Source organism: Rhea americana, unplaced genomic scaffold (genome assembly GCF_003343005.1).
Source record: "Rhea americana isolate MKP2758 unplaced genomic scaffold, rheAme1 scaffold_145, whole genome shotgun sequence".
Lineage (NCBI taxonomy): Eukaryota > Metazoa > Chordata > Aves > Rheiformes > Rheidae > Rhea > Rhea americana.
In genome coordinates, this window is record NW_028185539.1 from 1358942 (window position 1) to 1382652 (window position 23711).

A 23711-nucleotide genomic window follows, 5' to 3' on the forward strand; every position below is an offset into this window, starting at 1 on the left:
GTAGCTGGTAGCATATCGTTGTTTAGGTTGTTTCACTGAAATAACTATGCTAAAGATCGCACCTTCACCGTTTTAATTTTTTTTCTGCCATTTACTTTTATCCTAAGCTTGTCATAGTAGTGAGTCCTTCTTGAAACTTTTCAACGATATAATTAAGATACCCTTGCTTTTAAAATGAGTAAATCGTAGGAATGAACTCAGTCTATTCTGACAAAATTATTATTGTGTCACAGTAGTACATCCAAGAGTGTTTTCTCTTGGATGACAGAAGCTGCTTATCTGCAGACCTGGGGGGAGTAGGTGAGTGGTGAAAAAAACAAAACAAACTCCTTAACTTGGATTTTAAAATATGTTCCCCACAGAAATATGAAATGATCAAGACTGAAGATATTCCCAATTTGGAAAACTCAAATTTTTCTACCAAAGTGATAAAGGATATTGCTCAAAATATCTTATCTTTTCTGAAATCAAATTGCACCAAAGAAGGACATACTTATTGGTTATTTAAGGGTAGGTAGATTTAGATCATTTTTTTTTTTAAAAAGAGATCAATGTTAATGTCATGCTGATTAATTAAAGGTCTTACCTTTCAGCAAGTGGAAGTGATATAGTAAAGCTATATGACCTAACCACTCTTTGTGAAGAAACGGAAGACAAATACCAAAACCCTTTTACAATGCCTGTGGCAATTCTTCTGTACAAGTGAGTTTTTGACTTGTGTTGTAACACTTAGTTCTTGTACAGTTGCACTTACCAGTCTAGTATTTATTATGAAATGAATTTACATTCTCACATACAAGATTGGTAAACTGCAATATCAGTGAGTCAGAAAAGAACTTCCATTTTCACTGTTTCTCCATGTAAATTATACTTTTATTAATCAAGGCTTGTAGACCTTTCAGAAAGTTCAGGGAGGCCTGCTTTTGTGGTAATTTTGCTTAAAGCTCTTTTTCTTCTAATCTGAATATGTTACCCAGGAATTTTGTTTAACTTCCTTTTAGAGTTGCTTGCAATATGATGCTGAAGAAAAACCAGAATAAGAAGCACTATGGCACTATCAGAACTTTGCTTCTTAATTGTTTGAAGTTACTGGACAATGGCAGGCATCCTCAAGTAAGAGTTATGTGCTTTCTTGTAGCTTTATGTAAATATAATGGGAATGCTCGCATCGTATTACTCTGGTAATGTTCAGTGTAGTGGTTTTTCTCCCCCTTGCCCAACTAGCTCTAAATACCAAAATAGTGTTTTAAGAGTTAATGGGTTGATCTTGCTGTCGTTATCTGAGGTAACAGGTGTGTTCTTTATGTACCTGAAAACTTATATTTTATTTCTTTCAGTAGTAGCCTTCACTGATTCTCATTGTTGCACAAGTCATTTGCCCTAAGAAGAGACTTGTTGTTAGATATGCTCTTTTGGTCTTGTTCCCAGAGAGCCCTTTTGTGTTTGGAAGCTGTAGAAACACTACTGTGTTTCTGCTGCCAAAGGTTACTGTCTTGGTGGAAGTTTACTTAACATAGATACTAGTTCCTCACAGCAGCACTGCTATCACATCATGTAAGCTGTCTTCCATGTTGTATGAAACTATAGACTAAATTCTGATCTGGTCCCAGTAGACTCCAGCAGAACCAGAAAGCCAGTATGTGCCTCTTTACCAGAATCAGAAGCTGTAAGTAAACATGTTATCACTATGAAGAGGGCTTCAGTTTCTAGCTCTGATATGAACTGTAATCTTTCTTGAGACAATCAAAAATGAAGAGTGGGAAAATAGGAAGTGGAAGAAGGGTGAACACAGATTTTTTTTTTCTTTTTTTGTGTGTGTTTGTGTGTGGCTGATTTCTTCCAGGCTACCCTCTTGGTGTGTTTTAGAAGTTTATCTGGACAAGTTTGTTAAGATTGAGTTATTTAGAATTTTCAAGAAGTAAAATAAACAAGTTAATATCCCAAAGATGTAATCACTTCCCATGGAATGCAAGTCCTTTACTCAATACTCATGTGATGTTAGTAAAAAGTACAACTCAAAAGCAAAAGAGATCTCACTGCAAAAATAACTCGTGCTAGTTCTAGAAATTATGCCCCGTCATATTTACTTTGTGTGTATTGAGCAATAATGAAAGTCTTTTTTGGCAGTCAGATTTTACTTTAAGCACTGAAATCCAAAACTTCAAGCCTGAAAGCTATTACTTAGTGTTTCCCTAATCCTCGAGGTAAAAAAGCTTAAGTAATTAAAGGTGGGGATTGAGTACCTAAAACCAGATCACTTAAAGAGTTCCTGTTATTTTTTACGTGATCTGGTCCAAATTGCCTAGCAGTCTTGATACAGTTGGACTCATTGCTTAGTGTCAAAATTTCTCTTGTGATAGGAATGTGAGAGCTTTCCGAGTAAGAATTCAAGCTTGAAGTAAACTTGAGAGATTGAGAGAAAATGTCTTAAAACATCCCTTCTCCCCACTTTTTTTTCTAATAGCCCAAACTATATAGCCCTTCGAGTGAGAACTGAGTTGTGACAGCAGGCCTGCTGGTAGGGGTCAGCTTCATATGAAGAAAAGAAATAGCTAAACCTGATTCTTTAGAAAAATGAGCCTGAAGAAAGGTATGGGTTGAGGGGGTCAGGTATTTATCCTGACTTATTGTGTGGTTTTATATCTGTAACTCGCTACCAAAAGCAAGCTACAGTTACAAGTACGTGCTGTTTGTGCCTAGTCCTATTTGACCTCTGAATCTTAACTTCAGTCCTTTATTTGTTGACTTGGAGAAGTTGAAATTGACTTTATGCTCTAAATTTACAGCAGTAGTGTAGATGTAGACAGCTTAGACTAAGAGGATACTGAGGTTATTTTGTCTTTTTTATGGTGATGTTACCTGTCTTACCTGGATTGGGAAAAAGTGGAGAAGGTGGAAGCTTTTCTGGGTGGCGGCATAGCCTTAGTTTGGGAGAACCTGTAAAGCTTAAAAGAGGCTGATTAATAAGAAGTAGGTCAGAAGGAAGCTTGAAAGAAGTAGAAAGGGATGATGGAGAGCTGCCCTTGCTTTCTTTTTTAAGTTGGGATATGCATCTTGGGGCAGGTGGTCTGTATTCCCTGATTTGCACCTATGTGCCCTCATTTGCAAAACAAGAGGTGAAGATATTGAAAGGTCTTCTGCATATCCAGACACTCCAGAAGCCCCGAAGAGTCAGATTGTGCTCTAGGTTTAGAGGTGTTTGGGCTTTCATTTGCATCTGAGAGTGACCGAGCCCTGGACCAGGTTGCCCAGGGAGGTTGTGGAGTCTCCTTCTCTGGAGATCTTCAAGGCCCACCTCGATGCAACCCTGTCTAACGTGCTCTAGGTGACCCTGCTTGAGCAGGGAGGTTGGACTAGATGATCTCCAGAGGTCCCTTCCAACCTTACTGATTCTATGATTGTATGATTCTATAAGGTGGGAGGCTAAAAAGGCATATGGACAGGCGTAACTGCAGAGAAAGTGTATGCACAAATTATTGACAATAATCCTCAGTGATTCTTTTTTTTTTTTAAACTTTGTTAAGAATTCAGCACTTGAGCAGAAATCAACGCATGTCTATAGACTATATATACAGGTTATCAAATACCTATGTGCGTATACTGTTTGCTCCTTATCCTAAGACAGTAAGTTGTGATATTGTCACTCAAAAGAAAAGTTTAACTTGAAAAAAATTTGCTATTTTTTTTTTAATTTAAAAAGATTATTGCTTCAGCAAACTACATGTTATCAGAGCTCTTCCAGTTGGATGAACCTAAAAAAGATGATGGTACAGACTTCCCTATAAATGGTAATTCTGATGAAAGCTATAGCGAAGAAGAGGAAGAAATGCCAGATAGTGATGATAACGGTTCTTACAGTAATACTTCTGATCCGCCAGATGACAATAAAGCAGTCGCTATAATCAAATCAGTAGGAGAGTTATCAGTGCCAGAAAAATACAAGTCTGTTCATCGAATACGAGTAAGTGAAGTTGTGGATTTGGAGGAGGTGGGAGGGATTGTTTTTCAAAGCTTCAGTTGAGTAGCAAGGCTTGTATTTTCAAAGCTCAGTTATGTTATTTTTCTTCTTTAGTCGTTTGTATGTTTGTGTCAGGTTAATTGAAGCATCAAGAGCAGTTCATAAAATTTCAGCTCTTTGAATTTTACAGTAGAGCAAATGTAAATTAATGTAACTTTTTCTCCTACTGTCTGCGCTTATGGTTTTTGTGGCATGATTCTGCATAACTATCTACAGAAAAATCATTCCTGTAACAGCAGTAGAGAAAGGATTATTGATCGTGGCCATGTTAAAAGCTGCAGATAACCAAAAGACTGTGGGAACACCAAGTTCTTTTATTTGTTTTGCTTTTTGGTTTTGAGTCAATTTTTTGAGCAACTTTAACAATTGGTTTGCTGGAACATCACTTCTTTCAAATTCATAGACTTAGCTTTTGATTTTTCCCTCTCTGGTTTGTCTGTCCAAAATAACTAGTCAAAATTCAGTGATTCAGTTTAAAAGAAAGCTTGGTAGTAGTTAACTTTCAAAAAGTGGAGAATTTACTTGCTGTTCCCACATGTGTATGTTGTTTCTAAGGAGATAGCTGGGAGCATAAGCACAGTGTTCCTGAAACTTTGTCGTTATACATGTGCTTCATATGCAAGTGAACAGAAGTTTGACGCTACTACCTTCAAAGCACCTTCTGTTTGTTGTTAAAATAACAAAACAGAGCAAAACGAGAAACTGGAAATCAATGATGAATGAATATTAATGATGAAACCCAGTATCAGTAGCACTTTGCTTTTCTTATGTTTTACTTGTTGTGTGTTGGTGAAGATTGATTGTGAAATGAAATGACTCTCATTTGTCAAAAAAATAAACTTTTTTGCTGATCTTTGTTCTGAGTAACAAAGAACAAAAAGTTTAAATTCTGTGGAAGTCTTGCTATCTTAATCTTACTGAAGCTGAAAATACATTAACCTCTATAGATGCGGAACCACAACATTTTCACCTTTCTTCTCCCTGCCCTCTGCTGTCTCCTCACAGAAACAAAAAGCAAAAAAATTCCCAACCATTGAGCCATTCAGTAGTAATTAAAGGGCTATTTTGATGTGTAGATGGATGAAACAATTCCTATATATTATTGAATCTACTTATTTTGCCAGATCTGCATTGCAGACTATCTGTAGATGCCTTTGCAATTACTGTTAGGGAGTAGAAGCTGCTGTTCTCCTTTGTTTTGTATTTTGAATTACTGTGAAAGACTAAGCATAAATGTTGAAGTAAATAGTACAGTGATGACAAATATATGAATTGCTCACTGAGATAAGGGAAATAAATACTATAGATCTTCTCAGTGTAGAGTTCAAATGTTTCGTTACGACTCTATAGCAAACTCATGTTTGTTTCTTTTAGCTGCTTATATTGAAATTCCATATTTTGAACTCATTTTTTTTCCCACTTTTTGCCGCTCAGCCTAGTTGTGCATTTCCTGTCTGCCACGGCACTGAAGAACGCTGTAGGCTAGTGCTCAGTTATGTCCTGGAGGTAAGTTTGTTGTCAACTTTGTGATGATATTTCCCCTTGCTTGAAGTACCCAGTTTTTGTGTGTTCTGTCTTTGCTAAATATTGCTTTCAAGGTGAATTAATGCCTTTTGTCTTTCTGCAGGGCTTGAAATCTGTTGACAGCAGCGTTAAAAAAGAAGGTGACCTTCCTGCAGCAGACCCTAGCACCCCAATCCCATTGAAGTATGAAGATGAATCCACCAGTAATGGTCCTGAATGTCTGGAAAAACAGATGGCCTTATTTTTAGATAAAAGTAAGTTGTATTGTTGTGCTAATAAGACCTTCTCAGTTCTACAGTAAACTGCTGCGGCTTTATTTTGATTATTAGTAGGTGTATCTAACTTAGTAATTACTATCCATTGAAAAAGCAAAAATAGAGCAGACAAGCAAAACTGGAGAGCAGTCTGTGGCTTTTTAAATATGAAAAGAATAGCACAGTTGGAATATTTTGCATATCAAATATCCTTTTTTTAGTAAATACATAATGTTATTGCATTTTATTTAGCTATGATTTGCTATGACTTGCAAACAGCTTCCATAATGGTTTAATATTTGGAGTTTTGATAGGCTTATGTGGTTCCCTAAAGTTGTGGGTTGTTTGGGTTGTTTTTTGTTTGTTTGTTTTTAAGCAGTCTTCGTTCTTTTTTTGTCACTTGAAAGTTTTGTGAAAACTTCTCACTTCTGGCAGTCTTCTTGCATCATGCTCACTGATGGATTGCATATTTGGAAGCCAGTGGTATGAAATGTTAACTAGGATTTTGTTCACCTGCTGTCCTTCCAAAACTGTAGAGCTGCAAGAAAAATAACAAAGAATGATATTTTGTCTAAGTTTAAATACTCACTTAAATTCCCAAAGTTTCAGACTCTACTGATTATCTATTTTATTTTGCTTTGGAACCCGTTGGGGTGGGTGGGGGGGTTAGGAAAGACTGCTTTTCTGGTCATGAAAGGAATAGACTTCTCTGCAGAGTGATAAGCCCTATAAGCATAATCAAGAAAAATCGTGAAAAATTTGTATAGATTTCTAGGATTCCTTATTCTTCCCGTTCTTCTGCCTCTTTGAAAAATCACTAAATAACAAACATTTACTTTTGAGTTGGTCATTTAAGTGTTGTCAGGTTTCTCTTTTTTTATGGTTGTCATTTGAATGCCAATGACCTGGAGATGTACAAATATTTAAGGTGGTTTGATTTTGTGGATCTATGGCTGTTGGATTTATTACCTCCATCAGAAAGCTGCATTGTGTTGAGCTAGTGTAAATTCTGCATAGTGCTGTTAATACAGGCTGCGTGAATGATTTTTGCTGAGATCTACTGAGAAACTTTATTGAGGTCAGCTCAGCAAGAGCTGTGTGCTGACTTCAGCTTTACTGGAGCCAGGCTCTGTCTTCTGCCTTCGCAACTTGGAACTGATGACACATTTCAGTTGCTTGCCAGCTGGCAAGCAGAATGTGCGCTTACTAACTTTTCTATTTAGAAACAAATTTTCTGGGGAAAGTGGAAGATAAAATGTTTTTGCAAGATCTGTGCACTATTTACTTGATACCTAATTCTCTACTGAAGTTTTTTCTCTAAAGTAGCCATGTGATACTGCTTTGGGTCATAAAGATTGAATTCAACCCAGAGGAAAAATAAATGAAAGGGAGAAATTTCTGCTTTTCCGATGTGGTAGTTTTTCTGCTTTGATGTAAACTCTGTAGTTTTGGGGGGAGGAGGGAAGAGAGGGGGAATGTTTCTATACACAAAAAAACGAAGTGCTGTTAGTTGCTGAATTTCTAATCTAAAGAGAACTTTGGTATCGAGACCTACAAGGTTAAAGCTAGGGCCTGTACTTTATGGTTCCATAACCTCTCTAGCATCAAAGAAGCAAACTTCATCTTATGCTGAAGATGTCTTAAGACAAATGTGAGAAAGATGGACAGACCTGAGCCCTCCTTGTAGGAGGAACTAGGTTATCCAGTTTCCTCTGTGTTGAGATGGTCTCACGCTGCACAAGCCATCACTCGTGGCTGTAATACAGAAACAGAGTATATGTTATATGGATTTGGTTGAAAGCAAAACTAATTATGTTTATGACTTTATCTTTTTTTTTCCTACTGCTACTTAACAGAATAGTCTTGGCCATTGCACCAATGTTTCAAAGGTATTCAGAACACGAGAGGTTAGCCGCATTGATGTTTGTACTCACTTTATTCAAACGTCCTGCTATTGGGTGAAGTGTGTGGAAAAGTTCCAAGTAGTGCAGATGAAAAATGTAGTAGCAGGCAAGCTGGCATGCTCTACTTGTGCAGAGCCGTAATAGTGATTTAAATGCTACCTATAAATCAATGAAGTAGTTGGGTCAGACCTCTGGCGTAGGTTATGGAAAGGAGATTTACTGATGGGGTTTTGTTTATGTTCTAGTGGGCTCATTTCCAAAGGGTAAACATTCCAGTCTGTCAGGAATGATTCCTGGATCATGGCAATATAAAATGAAACTTCAACTCATTCTGAAGTCATCAAAGGCATATTATGTTCTATCTGATGCTGCTATGAGTCTGCAGAAATATGGGAGAGCGTTACGATACATCAAACTAGCTTTACAGTGCCATGGTAAGTTACCGGAGTGTATTTGTCCTCTGTGCAGTTACCTATATATACCTTTGCTAATGTCAAATGCTGCTTTTATGTATGATTTATCCTACTGACTTGCAGTGAGAAGTCTGACAACTCTGCATTTAGTTAACCTCAATATCTAGTTCATTGTTCAGAAGGGAAGCATTTTTCTGCTTTCAGTCCTGTAAAGACTTGAGAATTAAGTTTAAGCTGTACCTTTTGGAAATTAATTTTTCGGACCGTATCTGACTTCAGTTAATTTGTAGAAATCCAGTTGTTCTTAGAATCAAATCTGAGATTGGAATTTGATCTGTTCATTTCTAGGGTATCAGATTCACTACTCGCCATGAACAAAATACTTTTTTGAAACTATTAGCTGTGTAGAGCAAATATGTATTTTTTTCAAGGCTACTCTTAGAAAAGCATGTCTCAGTCTTTATACAGAGAATAAATGTGGCAAGTAACAAAAAAGTTTTATCATCAGCTTGTGTCAAATCTTCTGAAGCTTAAATCTTTTTCTCTCCACTCCCTCACCTATGGGATTTTTTGTTTTGATAGATACCTACTGTTGCCTCTGTGCCAGCATGCTTCCTGAAGTATTAGTATTTCTTTGTCAGTGTTTAACCCTCTGTGGAGATACCCAATTAATGCTTGCCCAAAATGCAAATAATAGAGCAGCGTATCTTGAAGAATATAACTACCAGACAAAAGAAGATCAGGAAATATTACACAGTCTTCACAGAGAATCCAGCTGCCAAGGTATGATACTGATATAAGATAGGACAGTCCTAATGCAGTTGTATGATGGACATAACAATGAAATTACTTTCCTCAAAACCATGCAGTAGTATCATTTTTGGAGGAGGGCTTGTTGTGTTTCAGTTCTGTTTGCTTTAGTGAAAGTTTATAGTACCTATAAACAGATCCTTCAGTGTATTGTGTGATGTACCTGAAGTTGTAAAATAACTAAAATTACTTAACTGATTATTATGGGTAAATTCTGTCTATCTGGAGGAACTGGGGCAACCTTCTGGTGTAGATTATCTTATTAGACATTTTCCTCTAGACTGTTGTAGACTGTTGTTTTGGAAATACTTTTTGACATGCAGATTTGCATTTTATTTTCTAGTGTTTGCATGGGCTACTGACCTGTCTACAGACTTGGAGTGCCAACTTTCAGTCAGCTGTAAATGTTATGAGGCAGCCTATGAAATTTTACTTTTCAGTAATTTAAAAAATCAAAATCCAGAGCAGCACATACAGGTACTAAAGAGGATGGGCAATATCAGGAATGAAATTGGAGTGTTCTACATGAACCAGGCTGCTGCAGTGCAGACTGAGAGAGTGGGCAAGTATTTTTTTTTTTTTTTTTTTTTGACTTTTTTTTTAAAAAGAATTTGTGTATGCTATTTCACTGAAATAAAACAATGATTATTGTTGCTAATAATGCAAGGAGCCTCTTGGATATTTCTGATTTGGGGGAGCAAGGGGAACATTTAAAGAACAGCTTAATAAGAGTTTTCGTTTAGGTAATTCTAATGCATGTAAGTAATGTAAGTAATTCTCTGTGACGGATTACTGTGACAACGTTTGGCTGAGCATGAACTGAATAATGTAATCCATAGATATCTATAGCTTTGGAGAAATTGTTTTGAAGTGTGTAGAATATCCTCAAAAAATACGATGGAAACATTAAAACAGCTCTGTTCATACAAAGCAGGGTTATTGCACTCTTAGTGTGTTCTGCTTAGTTTTGATGAAGTCAGTGTCTGTGTTATTTCTTCCTTTCTTTCTTTTTTCTTTTCTTTCTTTTTTTTTTTTTTTGATCAAGGTAAACCCTTCGTGGTTTTATTCTTGTTCTTTGTTGAAATGAAGGCTACTTAAGTTTCCTTTGCTGTAGGGAAAATACTCTCCCTTGGGAAAGTAGAAATGATTTGTCTGGAAGCACTAGTTATGAACTAGAACAAATTAGATGCCTGCGGGAGACATCATATACAGCTTGGGTCTCTCAGATACCTGCTTTATTCTGTGACCTCTGTCCAATTAGTATTTGAAGAATTTTGGGTTGGACTTTTAACTGTGCAATTTCTTCATCTCTGTATTTTAAGAAAACTGCTATTTAGTGATGCAAATCCTTATTATTGAACTTAAATTGTCTGTAAAAGTCACTGTTTCATACTGTATATAGAACTGCAATACCTTAAATATTACTGTGAAATACTTCGAATTGTCTTTTATCCTGTTACTACTTCTCTTTCTTTTTTGCATCCCAATTCTTATGAAAGTATGATGATGCGTAATAGTTTGGTTTTGGTACTAATTTTCATTCTTTTTTGTCAGAAAGTTTTATGTTTTATTTTTCATAAATTGAGTGTACAAAATTTCCATGTTTTGAAAGGTCATCTGTAGAAACTTGTGAAAAAAATAACATAATAGAAATACTTGCTTACTCAGTAACTTTTAAGAATTTTGAATGAGATAAGGCTTGTTTTGCTTCTAGTGAGTAAAAATGTATCGACAACAGAACAGCAACTCTGGAAGAAAAGTTTCTCTTGCTTTGAAAAAGGAATTCAGAATTTTGAGTCAATTGATGATGCAACCAATGCTGCTCTTCTCCTGTGCAACACAGGAAGACTAATGCGAATTTGTGCTCAAGCCCACTGTGCAACTGAAGGTGACTTCAAAAGAGAGTTTTCCCCAGAAGAGGCACTTTATTATAATAAGGTAATTTAACTTTTTTTTTTCTCTCCAAAAAAGAAGCTGGTCCATACCACAGTATGCCCTTTATTGTATAATTCTGTAAATATCCTAGGGTATTACAAATAATTATGGTTTTGCAGTGCAAGGGTTTGCAATTTATCTAAATATAGGAACTGCAAAATTATAGGAGGTTCCAAAACTTCAAGTTAGCTAAAACTAGGAAAATATCAGTCTACTGGTAATGTTACCTTTGTACTTATAAGAATTAAGAGCAAATTAGCAAACTTCTGCCCCCAAAATAAAACAGATGGTCTCACAAACATTCTTGCTATGTAAGGCAGATATCTATAATAAGTTGTCATAGAATCATAGAATCATCCTTTGTTGTTGCACGTGAAAACCAAACAATCAATGGCAAATGTGTGTTTTTCAAAGTAATTTCACTTTATTTTAAAGATAAGTCATAATATATTGTGGTATCTTTCTTTTTTTTTCCCCATTATCCTAATCCTAGCTAAGTAGGCTTGAAACTTAGCCGAAAAGATAACTACTTAGCTTTTTAAATATAAATACTTCATTTTAAATCTGCAGTTTGTTACACTGCAGTGTTGATCTGAGCACTTAAATTATTTTGTAGCATGTAATCATTCAAAAAACACTCTACAGGGATTTCTCCCCCCCCCCCCMCCCCATGTTATAATGTGCCTATGACTTAAAACCAGGTAAGTTAACAAAGAAAACCTGTTTAAAATACCATTTTACTATTTGAATAGCTTTAAATGGGCCTTGATGGCTTAGTATGGTAGTGAGGAGAGAGCAAAAATTAGTGTACCTGGAAAAGAGAATTTATAATAAGAATCTAAAGTTGATTCTTCCATAGTGAAACATTAGCACTTCTGATATTTTCACTTGCCCAGTAACTACCTACAGTTACTTTCTTTTAATTAGGCAAATTGGACTTTGCAAAGTACATAAAGATCCTGAGATAGGACAGTGGTAGACATTTGGCTTGATTCTTTAAAATAGTGGGGGAGGAAGGGTGTTCTAATAAAGCCTGAAGCAAAAGATCTACTTACATGCCCTCCTTATTCCCTTTCATCTCCACTTTATTACATGGAGTTAGCCCACTGCATTCTTTCTTTTGTAAATTAAGTAAGGCTTAATTTGCTGAAATGTTGATTAGAAATCTTTTGTCCCATCCTAGTTTTGCAGCACTTTTGTGTACTTTGATCCCTCAAAGTTCATGGTAGTTTACAGAGCTGTTTTAAAGGTGGGCTTAGAGTGGAGGGAAATGATCTGAAGTATATCTTGTCAGTCATTAGGTATAACTATTTATGGTTTCACAAATATGTATTTTTCATGGTTTCTTAAATTAAGAAGGTTCTGTTCAGGCTGTTGTTTAGGCCTGATTCCATTTCTCTGAGTGCTATGATTTAAGTCTTGTGTGGTATTGCCAGCTGATAAATGCAGGGGACTGAAATGCCTGGTCATGATTAACGTTATGAATGGATGTAAGGAAAATACTGAAGGAGGCTCACATATGGTTTGAATTGCTCCCTTAAGAAAGAGTAAAGGGGAATGGATTTCTAGTGGATATAAATACATGCAGTAACTAATTATTTTATAATCTATAGGCTATTGACTACTATCTGAAGGCATTAAGATCTCTAGGTAAGAGAGAGGTGCATCCAGCTGTTTGGGATTCTGTGAACTGGGAGCTTTCTACGACATATTTCACTATGGCAACTCTACAGCAGGATTATGCTCCGTTATCTAGAAAGGCGCAGGAACAGGTAATAGAGGTCTTGTGATGACAACTGATTAAAATAAGCTATTGTCTTAATTAAAAAAAAAAAAAGACATTGATGTTTTGGCTCATGATACTGGGATAACTTGTAAAGCTTTATTGAGTAAAAACTTTTTGGAAAGTAATTCTTGCAAACTATAGAATGTTTAGTCACATATGTATTTTAGCTCTTACTTAAATGAAAAGCTAGTGCCACAAGTAGAGATTAAACCCTTACGCTTTCACACAGTGATGTTCTTGTTTAAAAATAATTGCACTATATCATTTTGTTTCCCCTGTAGATAGAAAAGGAAGTTAGTGAAGCCATGATGAAATCTTTGAAATATTGTGATATTGATACAGTGTCTCCACGACAGCCTCTCTGCCAGTATCGGGCTGCAACCATCCACCACAGGCTTGCTTCAATGTATCATAGTTGCTTGAGAAACCAGGTATTAGTACAAACTGTTTTGTTCTTTCTATATAGGTCCCATAAATAAAAGGTTTTGATGTGTGGCAATTGATATTTATCCTTCTATCTATAGTTGAGATATATTTGTTTAAATGACTTTAAAAAAAAAATTGTGATTTATTTGCAAATCACTTTAAAGTACAGTTAATTTGGAGAGCAGACTGTCTTTGTAAAGCATATTGAGCTTTATGATTCCATGTCTTTTAGGTACTTCCACACTCCCATAATGAAATGTTTGATGATAAATACTTAGGTTTATTTAGTTTTCATGCTACTCTTCTCATACTTTTGTGCATTTTCTAGCAGAAGACTGTTTGCATATAACTTTAACAAAGTCTTAGAAAACATGCAACCATGCACTGGTTTGTTTGGTATTTTTGTAGGGTTTTCTAAAATCTTTTCGATTAGCTTAGATATACTCATAGCATTAGCTATGAAAATATAGTAGCTCTGGCAGTCTGGTGACATGTTCTAGAAATTTAGATTAGACATTTAGATGAACCATTTTCAAAGGAGCTATAGAGAGTGATTGTTGGTACCTCAAGTTCTCTGTAAGCAGGTTTGTTTATCTTAATGGTTCTCATGAACATATACATTGTCTGGAGACTTATGTATTCTACTTCAAATGCAGGTTGGTGATGAACACTTGCGAAAGCAACATCGTGTACTTGCTGATCTTCATTATAGTAAAGCAGTAAGACTCTTTCAACTCTTAAAGGATGCACCCTGTGAATTCCTTCGTGTGCAACTGGAAAGAGTGGCATTTGCAGAATTCCAGATGGCGAGTAAGTCTAACTCAGTCTTTCTACAACAATTGTCCAAAATACCATTAACCACTTTATTGTATTTTTAGATGATTCTTTATGAAGGCAGGAATTGTCTGCTTCTCAAAATACAGTTCTGTTTCAAAGAGAGGAAGGATGGTTTTCTCTACAGATTTTCAATGTGCAATCTGGAATGTAAGCTTTTTTTTTTTTTTTTTTTTAGGTCAGATTAGCAGTGCTGGGAAATTAAAGACTTTGTTTGGAGCCCTAGATATAATGGTGAAAACCAAGTGTGCGTTTCAGCTTATCAGAAAAGAGCTAGCAGCAGAGAGTGAACAGGTAAGTGAAAGATAAGAGATCTGATTATCTACTCCCTTATCTTGTGTGTTCACATAAAACTGGTCAATTAGGAAGTAAGATGTCATTTATTTACTTTTCGGTAAAGCTAATTGCTTAAATAGTATGAGCAGGGTTTGAACATATTGCAGTAAGTGAAATGGGATTTTTAAAAAAACTGAAACCTACCTACCTACCTTTTGAGATTCTGTTAAAGTTTTTGCCTCTATGTTGTTCTATGGTAACTGGACATGTAATGGAATTAGAAGTGTGCATCTAGCATTTTTTATTGTGTTGGATGTAGTGTTGTTTGTGTGTGGTTTTTTTTTTTTTTTTTTAATGTAACCTTAGTATGCAACACGATTTTTTAGTAAAACTGACAAAATTTTATAGGGGTACTATTTGAACTTCTGAATTACGCTGCACTGTAGAGATTTACTGTAACATTTATATGTGGAGATATATTGATTGTCTTTTTGAGTAATTTGGGCTGTATGGAACTATGTTATCTCTTAAAAGTCCTTTTAAAGAACTTAATGCATATACAACATAAAAGGGAATTTTGTATGTATATGTTTTGGTAACCCTCCATATTTTCATATTTTAATATTACGTGTTAACAAATGTTAACAAACGGTGTTAACAAATGCTTGATGCAGAAATAAATGATTGCCTGCCCTCCTTACTGATGTATGTTCATCACTTATCTATTGAAGCCCATATTTTCCTGACTGAAACCTAATATGACAGTATATAGAACATGGGCAGCTGGTGTATAACTTCTAAACTTTTAAGTGTGCAATATGATGCTAATTAGCAAAGACTCTTAAAGAAGGCATCATAGTAATTGTGATGTTGGTATCCCTCTTTAGAAGTGTAAGCTAAACAGCAAGCGTGATATTCCAGCTTGATTGAAGTACCTTTGATGATGGAATTGGGTGAAATGATTTGTTTTGTTTTGTTTTTTTTCCCCCCCCCTTGTAGATAAGCAAGGATAAAAGTAATGCTGAGAATACAACATCTAGTGATTCCTCCACTGACCTTAACAAAGAAGAAGTATTGAAATTGCTTAGTATTTTTGAGTCTAGAATGTCATTCCTTCTCCTACAATCTGTTAAATTGTTAACTTCAACAAAAAAGAAAATTGGGTAGGTTGAATATTGATCGTATATTGGAAAAACTGCATTGTTTAGATGTGATTCTCGTACATAAATCTATAAAGTATGTACTTGGGCATAATGCAAGAAAATATGGTGTTTACTTCACTTACATTCTTCTGTCATTGACTCTCCTGTACGTAAGAGTGGAGATATGCCTTGATCATTCAAAGTCTGAATGTTTTGTGTGTTTTCTTGTGTGTAAATGGCAGCTCTTTTGTCTATCCTTTCCTGATAGGAGTTTCAGGACTGAGAGGAGACAAAAAAAAAAAAAAAATAGACTGACTATATTCAAATAGGAAAATAATAATTTGTTGTTTGAGATGTACATGTGCATGCTTTCCTTAATTTTGCTTATGTTGGTCTTTATCTGTAACAGCAAGTAAGAATTGGTGGGGGAGGAACTACTGCATGCATACTACTGTTTTTTTTTTTTATATATATACCCTGATAATAAAATACACCACTGACAACATATTTTAGCATACAAAGTACCGTAGAATAAGCATAGGAATGTAGCTAATGCTAAGAATAGAGAAGGATGTATATGGGGAGAATACTCATTGGTATTAAAGAATTTTTCGTTGCGTAATGGAACGTAGTGAAGAAATCTTATGTCTTGCTCCTGGGGGTTCAGAACAAACATGGCTTTTTCTTTTATGTATACCTTCAAGTGCTGTGATTACGCATGGTAATTTAATTCGTTACACCAGGATTGCTTCTGTCAGATAGAGCTGAGTGGGTTGCTTTGGGGATTCAGACAGTACCTTTTATTCTCTCAGCAGCCACTGCTACTGACTGTGGAAGCTACAGCAACATCCTATTGCTGTTTCTGATGCTGTGTAAAGTTACATTTATGAAAATGTTGTATTAGTTGTAGTATATAGTTCTAGAGATTTCTTTTATTGCTGGAAGTTGTATTAAACAGCTTTCAGATTGAAGCACTCCTGCTGCCATGTGCAATTTTTGTAAAATTAAATTGTGAAATTAATTCATCATTCTGCACAGTGGGAGGAGCCTGGTAAATGGGTGAGCATGAGACTAAACAGAGAGCTTGTATGCATTTTTTAACAGTGGTTTAGATGCATTGTTGGGTATATTCAGCTTTAAAGAAAAGCTTCCACAAGGTGGCAATCTGAATATGTTAAATGCAGAGGATTAAAGAAGTATAATTCATTTCTACCTAAGTAGATGTCCCAAATAATTAAACAGTACTAGCAATTGTTTCAGTTCTATTGTCTTATAACCTGAGTATGTGTTGTATAACAAATCTTTGATTTTCTTTTTAATTATTTTTAAACATACCTTCCCATCATAGTCTCCCCATTGAATGGGGTTTTGTAATGAAGACTTTATACATAGGGAATGTATTTCAGTTTTAATATGAATATTACGAAGTAGGAGTGTTGCTGTAACAGCTGAACTTTTTTTCTTTTTCTTTTTTTTTTTTTTAACCACAAAGGTGGTTTGAGGCTAAGCTTAAATCTGCTTTTTGTTTAACCTTTCTAGTATCTCCTGCACATGTCTTGTTTACATTTTCTCAGTTCTACTTTGTGGAAAGAGAAAATAATGTCTGCCTTCTGTTTTAATAACAGGCAGGCTGAAAAGGAAGAAAATTAGAGCTTGCAAATGCTATTTCGGGATTTCAGATGTACTTTGGCAGAGAACAGAAGAACACGTAAAATGAATGTTCAGTAGTGAAACTTACATATCACGAACAAAACTGCATGAAATCGCGGTTTTACCACCTAAAAGTTAAATGTGCACCAGTGACTGAATTTGGCTATGTAAATCGGAGGAAAGCAGTGACTGGAAGTAATAGTTAGTTATGGGAATTCTTGTAATTTTTCCTGGAAATAACTTTATATTTCACTGTGTTTTTTTTTATTGACTACCTGCTCTGTATAATAATAAAACTTGTTTCTGATTTCTGCCAAGTATTATGAATTTAACTACTTCATGGCTTCTTGAAGCATTTATAATTAAAGTGACTGCTGCTTTACACACAAGAACGCTTTATTTATAATACCAATGGCAGCACTTTCTTTCTAGTTTAGGGCTACTTATTTGTTAGACTTCTGGGGTGATGGGGGTAGGTGACAAGGTTGACGCAGTACGCCAGCACTTCTGTGGTAAGTGATGTACAGTGATATTTGTCAAATGGGAAGAAGTTGGAGGTTTGAACTGCAGACTTAAGTAGCAAAAGAGGAGAAGTTTTGCTTCTGGGTATTGTGTGCAGAAAAGTGTCTATCATCATCGGGGAACAGTTTACAAACCTGGAAGTTTAGAGAGTGAGGCCAAGTCATGGGCTTTAGGCTTGAACAGGAAGGTGATGCCTATGGTGGTTTAAAGGGCAGAACTAATAGCGGGCACTTGTGCACGAGCAAATAAACTTATGGTTCTCCCTCTGGCATCTCATGGATGTTCAGGTGTCTGCGTTAGGCATGATCAAGATGGACACTAATTTGGACAAAAGTACAGAGATCTGTCATGAAGGCATTGACTGGAGGGTTTTAGGATATGCTTTGGGATTAGGCGTTGCTAATATGGCCAGACTGGAGCTGAACAAAGTTGGAACTCATCCCTTCTGCAAGTACAAATGGAAACTCTGACTACAACGCTGTAAAATGGTAGGAAATAGGAACTAAGGGAGTAACAGACCCAGAAATCGAAACATCAATGATATTGTTCCAAAGAAATGGTCATCAATGTTGTTGTTGAATAATCATTTTGATAATTTGCAAAATAAAATGTGGTTCAGTAGCTCTGTTATCTCTATTTTGTTTTTAGGGGCATTAATGAAGAAGAAGAAGTTCTCAAAACAAACAAGCAAGTTTACTCCCTGCTGTTGCGTGCAACTGCTAACAAAAACATGACTCTGCTAGAACGAATAGAGGTAATCTTAAGTTTGCTGGAACAACTGACTCAAAATAGTGAAGCCAGCAACATAGGAACTCAGTAACTTTATAATGCTGCAAAGTAGCAGAAACAGTGCCTTGCTATGCATGGGATCACTTCCCTTCCTCCCTCCTGCCCATGTGATGCTTAGACTTACGGAAGGCGAGAAGAAAATTGCCTGTGTTGTCGCACTCGCATCTGGAAAAAAACAGGAATTTAATTACTGTTTTGTGGTAAGTCTGTGACAGTTTGGTTACTAGCATTTCTTGGTTTGAAATGCTGAGCTGGGATTCTGGATGTAAACTTTTGGAGAGATTCACAATTCTTCTCTTAAAGGTAATGGACTTTTTTGCAGTGATTAATATGTTCTGCATAAAAATGTAATTTCACAGTTGCTCTGGTTTGTTACTTAATGAAGCATACTTTGTAAGCAAAGCTTTGTTGGAACACTTTAACCAGTAATGTGAACTGAAGTTGTACAAGGAAATTCCTCTTGAATGTGTGGATGCACTTCTTTTACTACAGGTACTATACTGCACAAAAGTACGTGCCTTTCTAGCTTTGATGCAAGATTCTTGTGAATATTAGCCATCACTGGGATTTAATTTACACCAGAAAGTGAATGGTTTTAGCTGTGTTTGTTTGAATTGATCAAGAATAGTATTATCTTTTTCAGACTTGAAACTGTGAATAAATGAGAGCATATTTTTAAATAAATTTTTATTTATTAAATATAAACTCATGAATTAGTCTGTTTTTATTGGTTGCTGTCATCAGAGAAGCAAACTGCTCAAGAGAATTAAAACCTTTTAAGTGGTAGTGAGAGCTTCCTTCCTTGCTGTAGTGCATGAAAAAAATGTAAAATCAGGTTTAACAAATTAGTTAGTCTTATCTCAGCATGTGAGGACTCTGCTTTTTGGAAATACATGTTTAAAGATCATATTTTCACAAAATGTATTATCTGATGTCTTAGTATTGTTCTGAAAATAACTATGATTCATTATTGTGCAACACTCTCATAAAATGCACTGTATTTTGGTGACTAGATAACCTATTACTAATACTCCTGAATCCAAACAAGACTAGAAGCTCAGTTTTATAGCTTACCACTTCATTTAAATGTTAAACAGTACAGTGAAGTATACTGTACTGTAGCAGTACAGTATACTTCACTGTACTGTTTAAAGGTAGTCGTGAGTACTAGCCTATGCCTCCCATAGCTGTTGTTTGCATTCGTATCTACTTCAGATACAGTTATTTAAAATCTGGTTCTGCTGTAGTTCTGCTCTGGAAGGCCCTGAATTGAATGGTGCATTTACTTTGTTTTGCAAATTCACTGTAAAACCCATGGAATGCAGATAGTTCTACTTGTTTTAAAAAAAGAGAAAATCATTCTTCTTACCCAGACTGTCTGGTACAGATCATACATGGCATTAGGTGCAGTTGCATCTGCTGCTTTCAGACTATTGGTTTCTGCCTTGCAACTCTGTTTTGGAGGGGCTCTTTGAATCCTACCAAGAAGGTAAGAAACTAATGTTCAGGTAAAAGTATGAAAATATATATATAATATATATATATATACACACACACATATATAATGTTATAAATGCAACTATGTTATAAATAAGTTGGATGTGTTTATTACAAACCCTGTGTAGATTAAGACTGACTATTAAATCTTGCAGGACTTGGTGTCTTCTGAAGTAAGATATAATGAGTTATGGATGTCCTTTTTTTTTTCTGACGTGCATTTTAATTACACAAACTAACGTTTTAAGTACTCTTGTGATGCAGCAGCACAAACTGCCCGCACTTTTCATACTTGAGAAAGCATTAGCTCCTCTATGTGAACAGAGTTGGCACACTACTATGGTTCTACATTTGTGGCTTTTGGGAAAGCTGTTGCCTTCTTTCCTCCTAGTTTAGATTCGATTTTTAGTCCTTTTCATATGATTTGGTTTTCACTGCAAGTATCTTAGAACAGACAAATCCACCTCTGTACATAATAGTTCTGTCTGTGTATAATTTAAAAAATTAAAGCAACAGAAGAGGTACGTGCCTCACTTTTCATTTCCTTCAACTGTAGCTCATAGTGCCTATTCTGAGGTTATTTTCAGGCACTGACACTCAAATATACAACTGACTGAAGTCCAGAGTGTTTTTTCCTCGTTTTTCTCCTTGAGTTTAGAGGCTGTGTGTGTGTGTGTACACACACACACACACACACACACACACACTTATAAAACCCATGTAAATCAGACCTTTTTAACTAAAAAGAGGCTGAGGGAGAAAACTTTCTTGCTTTAGTTTCTGACTTGAATTGCCAACTTGGGTTTAAAAGCAAATTGTTCCAAAGTATGTTCTGCTGAGTGTCTAAGCATGTGGGAGGTGGTAAAATGCTTAGTCTGATTTCCCTCTTACTAAAGAACCTTTTAAGTATTTGACGGTGCGTTTTCAAGATTGATGCTATGACACTCAAGATGTCTAGTTCTTTCCCTAAACTAGTAGATAAACTACAATTTGCTTCAGGGCCTCAAATGATGAATCAGCCCTCCTGTGTCTCATGTCAAATACCTGACTTAATTCCAGAAGATTAGCTTTTTTACATATTGCTGTGTTAGTTAAAAATACTTTTTTTTTTTTTTTGGAAAAGTGTGTGTATATCCTCCCTTCTTCCCCTCTCCCCCCAATTTCTTATGTGTTCCTTTTTACCCTGTCAAGAAACAACTAGTTCCTGTTTTGTTAAATACAGTGAGAACGTGGGCTAAAACCAGGAGCTAACGATGCCGGTCGCTCGGGCGGAGGCTGACAAGGCTCCTTCGCTGGTGAGCGATGGCTGGAGTAGGCGCCCTCCCCTACCTGCGTGTGGCTGGCGCTTCAGCCGCCCTTGTGACACCCGGGGAGCCTAAGCTGGTTTAGCAATTACACCGGGAACGCCCTGCTGCGTTACTTAGTGATGTGTTACTGGAGAGCAACTGGATTTTCAGGAAGCTTTTGAAAAATTGAACACCAAAAAAGCGCTTATACTAAGCAGTTTTGGCGTCATCAAGGCAAAGGCGGTGTTGAGTATCTCAGCCTCACCTATGGCACTGCTGTCGTTAAATTGCCATTATATAATATAAATATATATAATGATATATAAAAATCACCAGTAAATCAAGATTATGAACAGCGTCTTTCTATAAATACTTGCTTAAGTATTTAAGCTACTTATTTAAGGAGGCAATTCTTCAACTGCCCTGCCGAGAGCTATGGAAGGAGGCTTTTTGTACTGGGCATGTTCTTCTAACACTGAAACGCAGTTTGTGCGAATCCCCAGTCTGACAATACAAATGTGCTTTTTGCAAGTGCCTCTAGATCTGACTTTCGAGCAAACCTGGTGTTTTTGGTGCGACACAAAGGACAAATAAACCTGAAAAAAGTAAATGCATCTTGTGAATGGATGAAAGATGACAGACTTGCTATCTGTCTGTTCTATGTGATTTCTAATTTGGAATGACTGATTTGAAGAGAGGGGAAGAAATGGGGGGAGGCAGACCTCTGGGCCTTTGGGTTTCTGTGACTTCCCCCCCTTCGCTGGGGGGCTGAACACATGCAATACCACTTACGCTGTCCTAGCTGTTGGTGAGGTCAGAGACGCAGAAAATCGCACAGTAGGTTTCTGAAGTATGATGCCTAGAAGCACTAGGCTTAAAATTGGTGTCATCAGGAAATCCAGCAATGGTGAGAAGTAGAAAAAATACGTTCGTGATAAAATTTTGTCTTTAGAGCAAAGGAGTTAAGAGGTTGCTAAGCAAGACTACTGTTACTGATCTCCAGTCTGTCTAATCGCTAGCACATCTAAGCGGGCAGATGAGACGAGTCCTTTAAGTCTGGCCATTAACAGTGGTACGTAATGGAGTCTGAGAAACTCCCGAGGTTATAACCGAGATGGCTGAGAGCGGGAGCTAGAGGGTGGAAATCGGAGTGATGCGTTTGGCTGCCCCTGACGGGCGTTGATCTCGGTGAATCATTACCCCCAGCACGAGTAATGCTGCCCTGCTCTGACAAATGCTTTGAGCGTAACTTGTTGGACTTTAAACTACAGCTGAATCTGGTGAAAGGGGAGGTTTTTAGGGTAAGCAGCCACTTTCGTACGCACCAAGGCGCTCTGCAGAATTTTGCAAATCAGCTTGTTTCCTGTTTTATAACGCGGGCCAGGTCTAGGCAGCTCAGTCTCGGGCCCGCCAGACCTCCTCCTTTTGGAGATGGCTGGAGGTGACGTCCAAGCCAACCTCTGCGGGCTCCGACCGCCCTCTGCGGGGCAGCGGCCGCGAGGCGGGGGCAGCCCGCGGGCAGCGCAGCCCGGCCGTGCGCTGGGCCCCATCTCGCGATGGTCTGCGCTGCGGCTTCCGCTTACAGGCAGCGAATAGGGACCTGACTCGAGTCTCCTGGTCCAACTCTGTCACTGCTACAGTCTTGATGGTAGAGGGGAAGTTTTAGCTTGAAAACCCATTTATGATGCCTGATTTAGCAGGCTATCTTAAGGTGACAGGTCATAGCATACATGCTGCAGTTTGTACCTCAATAGGGAAAGTCTAAAAGATCTATGCTAAAGAAAAGTGTAAGCCTAGAACATAATCTGTGGTCTTCCTGGGACTGAAACAGGTGCTTACATGGGCTTTTTAGAGGAAATTTTTGTCTGCCAAGGTGCATTTTACTGGTATTGTGTTGCACAGATCCATGCTGACAGCAGCGCTCTAACTAGAGAAAAACTGATGTACAAGCAGTAATTTAGGAAGAGAGGAACGGAAAGGGGATGGGGAGCAGGGAGATTTTTATGTAATTTGAAAAAAAATGCTAAAATGAGAACTGTAAAAAATGAGTCAAAAGAAAATGCCATTTACACCTTCCCCCAGCCTGCTGTTTTTAGGAGTTACTAATATAGAAAAGAATATGTGCTTCTGTAGATTGTTAATATTTGGCACACAGCTATCAGCTAATTTAAGAGAAGAGCATCAGTGTAAGCCTTGAGATCCAAGAACTCTCACTGTAATAAGTCTGTTAGGGTAAAAATTTTTTTTTTTGAGGGGAAGTTGTATAACTTTTTTTTTTTTTTTTTTTTTTTTTTACAACTAATTGGGAGTAATGTTTTATAGCGTTTCACTGAGTCATGCAGACTAGATCAGGTCTGTCATCTGCCAAATGGCTTACTAATAAAAGTCTTAAGCCTTGTGTGACTTAGGAATGCTACAGCAGTCAGGTAAGAAGCATCCTCTACAGCAGAACATTGCCTGCTACGTAATTACGCAGCTATCAAACTCCAGCAGGTGGGAGATGGTTTATTCCTTATGTCCTTACGTCAGCATTTGTGTCTGCAGGGAACGGGCTTGTGCAAAGCATTCCAATGGCAGGTCATTGCTGTTATAAAAGGAAAAAAAAAAAGTAGGAAATATAGCGTAGGTCTTCTAAGAGGAAAAAG

The 23711-nt window shown here is 36.8% G+C and overlaps 1 protein-coding gene across 3 annotated transcripts in view; it reads left to right on the forward strand.

Annotated features, from left to right (window-relative positions):
- Positions 1–18988, forward strand: part of EDRF1 (erythroid differentiation regulatory factor 1) — a 28176-nt gene extending 9188 nt beyond the window's left edge. For 2 of the 3 annotated variants that reach the window (XM_085299108.1, XM_085299109.1), the window contains 16 exons: positions 363–510; positions 594–702; positions 1002–1113; positions 3701–3961; positions 5453–5524; positions 5646–5796; positions 7946–8134; positions 8696–8896; positions 9267–9489; positions 10642–10861; positions 12472–12630; positions 12926–13075; positions 13727–13880; positions 14083–14198; positions 15180–15343; positions 18143–18988. In XM_085299108.1, the coding sequence (XP_085155234.1) occupies positions 363–510; positions 594–702; positions 1002–1113; positions 3701–3961; positions 5453–5524; positions 5646–5796; positions 7946–8134; positions 8696–8896; positions 9267–9489; positions 10642–10861; positions 12472–12630; positions 12926–13075; positions 13727–13880; positions 14083–14198; positions 15180–15343; positions 18143–18314 (2601 nt within the window). In that variant the 3' untranslated portion in view covers positions 18315–18988. The remainder of the gene's footprint in view (positions 1–362; positions 511–593; positions 703–1001; positions 1114–3700; positions 3962–5452; positions 5525–5645; positions 5797–7945; positions 8135–8695; positions 8897–9266; positions 9490–10641; positions 10862–12471; positions 12631–12925; positions 13076–13726; positions 13881–14082; positions 14199–15179; positions 15344–18142) is intronic. The other variant, XM_085299110.1, reaches the window with a different exon arrangement.
- Positions 18989–23711: the final 4723 nt, after the last annotated feature.